Source organism: Arachis stenosperma, chromosome 5 (assembly GCF_014773155.1).
Source record: "Arachis stenosperma cultivar V10309 chromosome 5, arast.V10309.gnm1.PFL2, whole genome shotgun sequence".
In the NCBI taxonomy this organism is placed as follows: domain Eukaryota; kingdom Viridiplantae; phylum Streptophyta; class Magnoliopsida; order Fabales; family Fabaceae; genus Arachis; species Arachis stenosperma.
Window position 1 is genome coordinate 20,150,049 of NC_080381.1, and position 11,241 is coordinate 20,161,289.

The 11,241-nt window shown below is 37.9% G+C and overlaps 2 protein-coding genes across 6 annotated transcripts; one reads left to right on the top strand and one right to left on the bottom strand.

Annotated features, from left to right (window-relative positions):
- Positions 1 to 1,409: 1,409 nt before the first annotated feature.
- On the top strand, positions 1,410 to 3,904 carry LOC130978965 (60S ribosomal protein L6, mitochondrial-like). 3 transcript variants are annotated; one of them, XM_057902298.1, is made up of 3 exons: positions 1,410 to 1,669; positions 2,358 to 2,463; positions 3,275 to 3,904. In XM_057902298.1, the coding sequence occupies exon 3, from the start codon at positions 3,350 to 3,352 to the stop codon at positions 3,656 to 3,658; it is 309 nt and encodes a 102-aa protein (XP_057758281.1). In that variant the 5' UTR covers positions 1,410 to 1,669; positions 2,358 to 2,463; positions 3,275 to 3,349; the 3' UTR covers positions 3,659 to 3,904. The 3 variants fall into 3 exon arrangements, with proteins under 3 accessions (XP_057758281.1, XP_057758282.1, XP_057758283.1); XM_057902299.1 differs by having other exon boundaries at positions 3,278 to 3,904; XM_057902300.1 differs by lacking the exon at positions 2,358 to 2,463.
- A 1,591-nt stretch (positions 3,905 to 5,495) lies between these two features.
- LOC130980055 (cellulose synthase-like protein D3) lies at positions 5,496 to 10,602 on the bottom strand. 3 transcript variants are annotated; one of them, XM_057903656.1, is made up of 5 exons: positions 10,461 to 10,597; positions 9,856 to 10,345; positions 8,651 to 9,533; positions 7,511 to 8,318; positions 5,496 to 7,403 (listed from the first exon to the last, which is right to left on the bottom strand). In XM_057903656.1, exons 3-5 carry the CDS (start codon positions 9,502 to 9,504, stop codon positions 5,646 to 5,648), a joined length of 3,420 nt encoding a protein of 1,139 aa, XP_057759639.1. In that variant the 5' UTR covers positions 9,505 to 9,533; positions 9,856 to 10,345; positions 10,461 to 10,597; the 3' UTR covers positions 5,496 to 5,645. The 3 variants fall into 3 exon arrangements, with proteins under 3 accessions (XP_057759639.1, XP_057759638.1, XP_057759637.1); XM_057903655.1 differs by having other exon boundaries at positions 9,856 to 10,128; positions 10,217 to 10,596; XM_057903654.1 differs by lacking the exon at positions 9,856 to 10,345 and having other exon boundaries at positions 10,461 to 10,602.
- Between the last annotated feature and the right edge of the window lie 639 nt (positions 10,603 to 11,241).

Genomic DNA, 11,241 nt, shown 5'->3' on the forward strand with positions numbered 1-11,241 from the left:
CGGAACCAATCCGATTCGATCCACATACTTGCGGATCGGATCGGATCGGATATCGGGTATATCCGCATAATTCAAAAAACTATTTTAAGATTCTGTTTGGCTGTTTTTACAAAAAAAATCCAAAAAATTCATTTTTTATTTGTTTAAACCTATTTACTCTTAAAATATTATCAATAATAGTTCTCTTGAATAACAAAAACAAAATAATAACACAAGATTTAAGTTTAATTATTCTAAGTTGAAGTACAACATAAAAAATTGAAAACAAAATATCATAAAATTCATAAAATAACACGCTAAAATTCATATCACATTAGGGTTTACTTTCTTAAACTATACTATTTATATGTGATGTGCGGATATGCGAATTTGCGAATCAGATATGCGGATATCACTGCCGAATCCACAATCCGATCCTATTATAATGCGAATCGGATCCGATCCGATCCAATGACTATGCGGATCGGATAATATCCACAAAATTAGGATCGGATGCGGATTCGAATATTATCCGATCTATGTGTAGCCCTAAAAAAAATAGTATATCTACAAAGGATATATGTGAAAAAAAGGAGTGAAAACAACGTATTCCATCCATTGAAGTCAAACAAGCAAAACCAAAGACCAAAAAAAAAAAAACAAAAAAACAAGCAAAACCAACAGTTTTTTATTATGCATTGAAAAGAACACTAAATTCACACACACTATTTAAAGATTTTATTTATTATTCGACCTAGTTAAATCTAAGGCAGACATGATGACCACTAAATCAATACCTTGTGTGCAACCACGAATCAGTGTTTTAAGTTTTAACATATTGAGTTGGGAAACACCGTAGCTAAAAAACTTATTGGGAAATGGGTCGAGCTCATTGGGCCAATAGGTTTGGGCTGCGTAAATGATGGGGCTGAGGAGACGCCTCATTGAAACTAGGCCACTAGGGTTATTCTTCTCGGTCTCATTCTCACAATGATCTTCCCTCTTAGGCCTCTTTCTCCACCATCCCATCGATTTTAACATTTGTGTTGTTTCTGATATCGATCAAATCACACCTTCTGTTTGATGCATCGTCTATAATCCAATCTCATTTTCCGCCGCAAATTCAGTCTTCTTTCCCGCCGGTGGCGCCTCTACTCTCCTCCACAACACTGGTTCCAATCCTCCCTTTCTCCTTTTAGTAAGGTTCTGAAAATCGGATCGAACCGGCCGGTCGAACCGGTTTAATCGAGAACCGGCGATACAAACAGTCCAATCCTCCACCTATAACCGTTCCTGGAAAAACCGCTGGAGAACCGTCGAACCGGCCGAAAACCGGTCGGTTGGACCGGACCGGTAACCGGCCGGTTCGAATAAAATGACGTAGTTTTTAAATTCGTAAAAAAAAAAAAGGAACCACGCGTAAACCAACCCCTTCCCCCAATCATTCATTCATTTCACCATTTGTCACTATATACTCCCTGTACTGGAGATTGGAGAACTCTGAAAGCGAAGGAACCCTAGCCCTCCATCGGAAGCCGCCGTTCCCAGGTCGTCAGCGCCGCCGCCGTCCCCAGGTCGTCAGCACCGCCGTCCCCAGGTCGTCAGCACCGCCGTTCCCAGGTCGTCGAACCCTAACCCAGTAACTCGGCAGGTGCTCTTCATCTTCGCTGGCTTCTCGGCACGGAACCAGGTTAGTGGCTCGTCTTCATCTTTGGTCTTCTTCAATTCTTCTTCGGTCTTGGTTTGAACTTTGAAGTTTGGTTCTGAAGTTTGGTTCTTCAATTCTTCTTCTTCGGTCTTCCGTCTTGATTTCCAGTTTGGTATTCCCTTGTATTTGGTGGTGGTTAATGGTGGAAATGTTACAAATTTTGAAATTTGCAAATTTCTATGTATGGTTCTGAACTTCTCATTGCTCTGTCTTGTATTCACTATACTCTGATTGCTCTGTTAGTCAGTAATACTTACTCTGATTGCTGAATTGGTAATCAATAAATTTGCCTTTTTGCTGTAAATCGGGACTTTACTAGGATTTGTTAAATTTGTTGCTGTAACTTGAAGTTGTTGCTGAATTTGTTGCTTCCCAGTCACAGAATCAGAACAGAATGCTCAGTCAGTGCTTGATTGATTGGCTTTGCTCACTACTGATTGTATTTGATGATAAATTTTAAATTGGTAACTTTTAAATTTTAAATTTGCACTGCCTATGTTACTGATTCACTGTTCTTTTAGTGCTTTTTGTTGTTCTTAATCATTGTCATGAGCTTTGTTAAAATTTGCACTGCCTATATTATTGAGTGTTCCTTCAATGCTTTTTGTTGTTGTTAATCATTGTGATGAACTTTGTTAAAATTTGCCCTGCCTATGTGACTGATTTACAGATTCATCCCTCTCGTCATTATCATTGGCATGAACTCCGAACCAAAACCCCAACTCTCTGGATAAAATTGTAACGAAAGTTGATTGGGACTTTTTCTTCTACTTAAGGTATGAATCAGAATGATGAGGCCAAGTTGTGAATACACAAGTGTCAACGGATTATAATATATATTGAGTTTGTGACATTAGAAGGGTGTAGTAATAGCAATAATGGAGTCATGTTATTTGAATATTGAGGTTTAACATTTAAACTCTCAGCTTCTCAGCCCTGTTTGATTCTTCATCTCAGGCAATTGAATCGAATCAACCAGGCCTTCCTTTTCTTTTTCTTTTAGTTGATTCTTAATTTTTCTAATATATGTAGCTTTCTGAATCAAGTGGATCAGATTATGTAGTTTTCTTGATTTGGTATATTTTCGGGAGACGCATTAGAAGAGCTATTTTATTATTATGTTTGCTATAATAATATTCACATGTTCTGTATGCTTGTGATTGTTTCCATGTTTATATTTTCTTTCCAAGTCACTTGCCATGGTTGTTCTTTGAGTTAAGGGCTTAAGGCTTTGTATGTGTGTGTGCTCATATGTGATAATGTTGAATACCGTTGCAATAGGAGTTCTTGGAGTACCCTCATCTTTGGTCCTTTATAATTTATTTATGATTTTATTCTAAAACGGTTTTTTCGGTTGAACCACTGGTTGGACCGGTTAGACCAATAAACCAGTGAACCAGTGACTAAAGCAGTTTGATGACCGGTCCGGTTTTCAAAACCTTGCCTTCTAGTCACTTCCGAATCTCTCATTTTCTTTTGCTGTATTATCCTATATTAGCTTTCTTTTGCATCTTCCGTTTAGTTTCTAACACAATATAGTTCAGTTTGCTTGTCAATTTTAATTTAATTTCTGAAAACATGGTGTAGAAGTAGTGAACACTGAACACTGAACTGAATTTGAATCGGATCTCGGAGAATTCATTCTTCGTCGGTGGTTAAGATATGGAAGCGTCGTTTTTCCGTTTTCTGAAAATTGTCGGAGTTGGATACAAAGCGAGATCGGAAGCTCAAGGTCGGTTATTGTATTTGAAACTTGGATACAGTCACGAGGTTGAATTGGCGGTGCCGCCGGCGGTGCGCGTGTTCTGTTTCAAGAACAATGTGGTTTGCTGCACCGGAATTGACAAGCAGAGGGTGCACCAGTTTGCTGCCACAGTGCGCAATTGCAAGCCTCCTGAAGTTTACAAAGGGAAAGGTATAATGTACATTGATGAAGTCATCAAGAAGAAGCAAGGAAAGAAATCTAAATGATGTGCTACACGAAGAATTAACCAAATATTTCTGTATTGATTTCGAAGTTGATTTGGCTTAACAATACATATGATCCATTTTGTATCAGATAGAGATAAGTGTTAAATAATCCCTTTTCATTTGCCTTATGTACTTCTATTAATTGGTTTTGATCGATGCATTAGTTTTGTGATTTTAGATTTCCTTGAATCAATCGTCATTGCGGTTTCTTCTTCATCTATTAAAGTTACCTACTGGTTCTCTTTTCTTGCTGCCGCTGCCTGAGTTATAAACAAATTTAGCTAAAGTCCTAGTGAACTTGATTGTGCTTTTAGAAGAGGGAAAAAAATTCGCTTCAATATTTTTGTGCTTAAAGAAACAAAAGAATAGTTTTTTTTTTCTTAAAAAAAGTTAACGACACTGTAAAGTGTATTTTCTTATTTTTGCTGTAAAAAATCAAAATAGATATTTGATGGCATTGGCAGTTAGGGGTGGCAAGCGGGGAAGTTCTGCCCCGCCCCGCCAGAAGTTTGCTCCGCCCCGCCTAGTGAGGCGATTCAAGAATCCTAGCCCGCTTCGCCTAATGGTGGGCTGACGGGCTGGCGGGCTAAACCCGCCAAATAATTTTTTTTTTAATTTTTAACTATTAAATAATATATATAAAGGCATAAAAAAATCTTTCTTATTTTTTACTTTTAACTATTATAATTTCTAAAAATTTAAACAAATTATAATCATAAATATTAAAGTCTTTGTAATTATAAATATCTAATAAATATAATTATAAACCAAGTTTTTATCCAAAACATAATTATAAATATTGTTCCAAAGAAAAATAAACATAATCCAAAACATAATTATAAATATTGTCTCTAAAAAAAATAAATATAATCCAAAATATTCAATTTTCATATTCATTCTCTTGTAAGTTGGGTTGGGGGAAGTTGGGTTTTGGTAAAAAAGTTGTAAAAATACCCCTTGCTAAAAAAATTCTAAGCCCGGCGGGGAAGCCCGCCCCGCCCCGTCAAAGTCCGTAATTTAAGCGGTGCAGATTAAGTAGGCTTTTACTATTTGGTGGTCCCAATTTTCCAGTCTAACCTGCCTTTTTTGGCGGATTACACGGGCTGACCCGACGAATTTAGGCCCGTTTGACACTCCCTATTGGCGGTGTACCTTCAGTTTTGCCACGAATGCTGAAGGTTAAACACAATAAAAATGGAAAATTTACTATAGTTTCTTCTGAAACAAGATATTCACTAAATAAGAGAAATGACATTTATACTATTTTTGTTTATATTTTTTTACAAAAATATTATTTATATATTAAAATCAATTACCAATACATTTATGTATAAATACATCTGTTTAGTTTATTTTTAATATTTATTTGTATTTTAACATGTATTTTATACTAGTGACTAATTTTAGTATATATTTAACTTGATTAAAAAATTTTTTATGATATGAAACACAAACTTTTTTTTATTTTTTATCAATTATTTTTCATATTAAAAATAAAAAATGTATAAAAATAATATATATAACATTATTCTTTAAAATCATGGCCATAGTTGATGACTTGATGGAGATAATATTCATTATTTTTTTTTGCTTACCTTTTTACATTTTCTTCCCGAACCTTTTTTTTTATGGGTCTCCTGCATAAACATGGACACATGATAGCCTAGCTTCAACTGAAACCAAGACCCTTGAAAAGCCCACCTTCGCAATTGACGGGAAAAAAAAATTGGAAGTCTTATAAATTGGAACAACCTAAGTAATTAATTTTCAGGCATTACTGACGAAATACGGAAATAGTGATCGAAAGCCATGTCAGTACCCGTAGACATTTCCTCACTTTTGGAATCAAGTTCTAAATAAAATCATAAGCACAATAGACAGCATAATTAAATTCACAAGTTCTAAAAAAGAATGTATCTAACACAAGAAAGAAAGAAAGAAAGAAAAAATTGACAGATTCATCTGACAAAAAAGAATAAAGCTATGATCATGGGAACTGGAATGAACCACCAATTTGGTTAGAACCAGCAGGGGGATTGATTGCCACCCACAAGAGAGAGATTGTGATTGCTATGAGTCCTGACCATACAAAAACAATGGTAGGTGTCCTCCCTCTCCTTCCCATCAAACCTTTTGCAAATGGGTATAGATGAGTCAACACCCAGAAGCTGAAGAAAACACCACCTATTAGACGGCTCCACTGCGGTATCACACTGTATATCGTTCTGCTAACTCCCACTGCAATTGCTATCAAATTAACCATCATGATTGTTATTGGTGGGATCATCAGGGATGTCCATTTCACAATGTAGAGGTCAGCAAACTCGTCATCTACGTCATCGCCGGCAGATTTTGAAGTCAATGTGAATGAGATCTCTATCCCGGCTATGACTTTGAGCAAGCCTTGGAGGACTGCAGCTAGATGAGCACTGGTCCCTCCAATCAGCCAGAACTGCTCGTTCCGCCACCACTCTTCCAACTCAATGCCGGACCACTTGATTTCGAGCACTGCAAGCATGCACAAAGTGACAGTGATGCCTAATAGGTAAGAAAGGAAAGTAACATTGAGAGTCTGCACAATGAACTGGCCGGAGAAGAGGGATAGCGCCGGGAGGAAGCAGTAAACAATAAGGAATATGGAAGTGAACGGGTAAATTCCGACGTTGAGGTATGCGATACGTTGAAGAAATTTCATTCTTGGGCTAGCAAGAAGGGCATTGTTCCGTGAGAAGAATATTTCAACTGAGCCAGTAGCCCATCTAAGGACCTGATGCAGCCTGTCAGTGAGATTTATTGGTGCCGTGCCGCGGAAGGCATCGCGCTTAGTCACACAGTAAACTGATTTCCATCCCCTGTTGTGCATCCTATATCCAGTGACCACATCCTCAGTAACCGAGCCGTAGATCCATCCAACTCGCTGTCCCCACTCGGTCTTGTCCTCGTACCAACAGGAGATGACACTGATGGCCTCGGCCACGGTTGATGCATCAAGAAGATCCCGGGGAATGGTGAGAGCACCCGGTGGCCGTCCATTTTTCACAGCAGGGTGATCAGCAAGAGGTCTACCTTGGAACTCTGCCACTGGGATTGAATCAATGAGGAATGTTGAGTTTCCAAACTTCTTAGGGAACAAAGATAGATTCATTTCTTCATCATCAGATTCGCCCATTCTTAGTGCCCTGTTCTCTTCGGGGGTGCTTGCCATTGAAGCAAGCTTCTTCTGACGACCAAAGCAGCAACTACAACAACCCGGGTTATGCTCTTTTGAACGTGGTGGGTCGAAACCGTATAGCGCAACGCGTCTGAAAAGGCACCCAGTTCCCACATAGACTGGCCCTTGAAGTCCATCAAGGGCTCTCATGTTGACATCAAAGAAGACGGTGTTGTGATTAGCATATCTATCAGAGGGATCGATCCCCTCGAATCTCTGGGGGAACTGGACATAACAAATGCGGTCGCCTCCCCGATCCATCATAAAGCACATGCCTTCCCTCATAGCTTTGGAGTTGTAGATATAGTGGTCGCAGTCGAGATTGAGTATAAAAGGACCATTAGACATTATGGCTGAGGCTCGGACCAAGGCATTCATGGCCCCGGCCTTTTTGTTGTGATCATAGCCCGGACGCTTCTCCCGTGAAACATAAACAAGAAGGGGAAGTCGGATATCAACATCAGTCACATCAATGAGCTTTGTATCATCAGCATTTCCAAGAAGAGGTTCATCACTGGGAGGTTTTAACATCACCTGCATCATTTATAAAGAGCAATTTTGTGTCATCAGTAATCTCTCTAGGACTTAACATTCGGATTCAGGGGGAAAAAAAAAACTCTCCATGAGAACTAATTTAGTACCTGAATTATACCAGCATGGTCTCCCCTTGTGTGTTCAGATGTAGGACTTAACCAAGTACCTGGCCAATGAGTTCCATCAGCCATCCATGTTGCTTTTGGAATCTTTGCCGGTTCTATGGGTTCGTCTTCTTTGTTTTGTCTCTGAAGTTTCATGGCCTTGATTTCCTCTCTAGCATGATAGGCATCTGACCGACGACGGATTGAGTCAGGCAAACTATTGATCCTAACCTTGAACTCATCATACTCACGCTTCACCCGTCTTCGATCCTTGACAAAATCTGGCTTTACTTTGTTCTTGTAAGGATCTCTCTTTAGGCTGAAATATGATTCAGGATTCCTTGGCTCGATATCGTGTTTACGACAGAAGGGAACCCAAATATTAGCAAAGCTGGCAGCTTCAGCCATTGCCTCAAAAGTAAGAAGGGCGCCTCCATCATCGGAAACATAGCAAGAAAGCTTCTCAACAGGGTAATCAGCAGCTAAAATGGACAATATGGTGTTTGCTGTGACAAGAGGTGGTTCTTTCTCCGGATCTGCAGTAGACACAAAGACATCAATGCCTGGAAGATCAGACTTCCCTGTAGGATTGTTAGGAGTTGGTGTCTCGAACTTCTCCTTCAGAACATTGAGATCCGTGGAACGATTTATCGGGCATAGTTTGGGAAGTTGATCTAGAAGCCAGGAGAAGGCAAACCATATCTCACAAACAACGGACATACCCCACAGCCAGATTGCATCAGTATTTTTGTGGCTCACTCTCCACATAAGGAATAGAGTCAGGACCACCAATCGAACAAAAATGAGCAAGCTGTAATAACATTCGCAACAAGAAGAAAATCATGATAATGCACAGATAAATGATACTTCTAGAGTTCATTACCATTATACATGTTATATAATAAAACATCAAGTCATAAAAATCGTAAAATGTGAAGTGAACATCATGGTTTAAGTCATAATAAACACATATTCACCAACGAATCATATGTTGCAATACTAAGATATCAAATGGCCATTCATAACAATGAGGAACTACATTGTTTAAGTTTGTAAATCATTTTATAAAATAGAAGGCCGTTATGGTTGTTATCAATGAATTATCATTCTTCAGTAAAGTACTTAAACTAAAGAGTTATATACCGATATGGACTCAGAACAGCAGCAGGTATTTTCAATTTCCGAGTAAGCGGCCTCCAGGGTCTGTTCATTAACTCAGTTGGCTCAGCAACACTATCCTCTTTTTCATTTCCGAAACCTCCTTCCTTTGGCCATATAGCATTGCCATAGCCATAGGTTCCCTTTGTCTCAAAGAGCCACCTATTATGATCGAAGTCTCCAGTTTGGCTCCTCATTAATGCTGACTTTGTTGACTTCATCAAGGACAATCTCCTCTCCATTTTAGACATTCCACTAGGCGGAGGAAGTGGAAGGGGGCGTGAATTGTCCACCGCCACTTCATCTAATTCTGTGTTCTTATACGGCTCCTTGCATCCCGGGCATATCCCACCTCCTGCTTTTACTGCATCTATATAACAATCCCTACATATCTTAAAGTCACACTCACAAGGAAGAATATCAACGCCGCGCTCATCACTCATCACTTTAGAATCACAACCAGGAATTGCACATGAGGATCCTTTTGCTCCGGCCATCTGTGGATGGTTTGCCTCGGATTCTATCACCTTATCCATCAAATGGGCTCTTGTAACACTGTTGAATCCACCCGTGAAGAGTGAATTCGACACATACTGCTCCTCAACTTTCTGTGAAATCGATGGATCCATAGGTTGGTTGTCTGGGGTTGGTGGTAAATGCACTGTATAATTCGCAAAGTCAGTGCTCCCAAGTTCACTGTCAAGATCATCTCTAGAGTAGCTGACATAGCGACCGGAGGACGTTCTCCGAGCAAATGTTACTTTCTGGCTTTCATTGACATCAGACCTTGTTGAACTTGATTGAGACAATCGACTAGGCTTAAATGATTTTGATGCCATATTTGAGAATTAAGACTGATTACAATATCCTGAAATTCAGAAGTTTTGCAACTAATCTATAAGCAAATAAATAAACATTGAATCCAGATATCACAAATGAATAATACACAGAATTCAAGTCACCTACAAGTCAAAGCTTTAAAACTTAAAGTGAAAAATGCTCTACTGTTCTAGTGTTCTAATGATCATAATATATGATTTCTTTATTTTCCAACAATAAAAGGATTCTGATGCAACAAGCCAAGAACTAGATCTCAATGAAGTTTTGAACAATGTATGGATAATGTGAACAAGTTTGCTGAATCGTCAAAGAAAGAGCTTGGAACAATAGAGTAATTACGAATCAACTACCTTCCATGTAGTGTGGTTGCCCACAGAAAAGAAAAAAGAAACGAAATGAGAGACAACAGATTCACCAGAATCTAAAATACAATGATGGAGACTCTCGGCATTTATTCCTTTAAACCCCTACTACAAGATCCCAAAATCTTCTTTCTCATCATCACAATTTCTCAGCAACTAAACCAACTCCAAGAGCTCAACCCAACTCAGAATAAGGCCTGATTCTAATGAAGAAAAAAAAAAGGTTCGATCCTTCCATCTCTTTCTCTCTCTTTCTCAAAACTAAAATAAACATAAAAAAAAAAAACATGAAGCAGAGATGTCTCAACTAAAACACAATGACATTAAGGAAAAGTTTGAGTTGGTAAACCCTTTTTGACTTCTCTGCTTTTGCTGAACCCTACAAATCAACATTACTCTAAAATCCCACAAATTTTCCTTTTTCAAAAAAATCTTGCTGGATTATCATTTTCCAATGCTTTCTCTCCATTTTTCCCCGCTGTTCAAAAGATCATAACCAGCTGATTACACGTTGATGAAAACCATGAAGTAAAGTTCACACCCAGGAGTAGTAAAACAAAGCATACATAGAAATATAACATAACATAACACACCTGTTTGCTGTTTGAAGAAAACTAAAATGGCAGTGAGACAGTTTCAGATCTCAGTGTATGAGAAACTCATCAGGAAGAGATTTGGCCAAAAATAATTTCAAAGTTGAACAATGTGGAGCTTGCTCTCCAACTGTCACCTTATAGTATCAGAAAAAAAAAAAAAAAAAACACGCTCACACGCACAGAAAGACAGAGCTGAGAGAGAGAGAGAGAGAGAGAGAGAGAGAGAGAGAGAGAGCTACGCAATAATCTAGTTGTGCCCAAAAGTACTATGCCATGATTTAAGGCATATTATCATGTTAAATTCTTCTTATTATCACAACATTTTTTTAAGTGTTCCTTCTCAATTAATTAATTTAGAGGTCTAACGAATAGAGTTTTTTTCATAATATGTTTAATCATTTTGTTAATTGTTAGGTAAAGTACAAAACTTTCCATGTAGAAATTAAAGTTTGATTTTTGTAAAAAGTTGGGTTATGATTCGAGAATATGATCATTTTCTATTTAAAATTGAATTATATACCACATTATTTATTAGTGATTTATTAAATATAATATAGTTTATGAAAATTTTAATTGTGTATTATCAAATTAAATAATAATTAAAAGAATTTTTCATTTTTTAAAATAAAAAATTGTGCTTTTCCGTCGAAGATATATACATATTGGCAAAATAAAAAAGAATAATATTTTTTATTCTTTTAATAAAAAGAGCCACTTTACACAATTCTCAAAAGTCACAAAGTCGGTCCAAGTGCATTGGTTCCAAATCCAAATTTTG

Bases quoted from the DNA above. Each gene is read 5' to 3' on its own strand.
- LOC130978965 (XM_057902298.1), top strand. From the start codon at position 3,350: ATGGAAGCGTCGTTTTTCCGTTTTCTGAAAATTGTCGGAGTTGGATAC.
- LOC130980055 (XM_057903654.1), bottom strand. From the start codon at position 9,504: ATGGCATCAAAATCATTTAAGCCTAGTCGATTGTCTCAATCAAGTTCA. The intron at 8,319-8,650 runs GTATATAACTCT...ATGTTATTACAG, and splicing joins GCTGTTCTGAGTCCATATCG to CTTGCTCATTTTTGTTCGAT. The intron at 7,404-7,510 runs GTACTAAATTAG...TAAATGATGCAG, and splicing joins ACCATGCTGGTATAATTCAG to GTGATGTTAAAACCTCCCAG.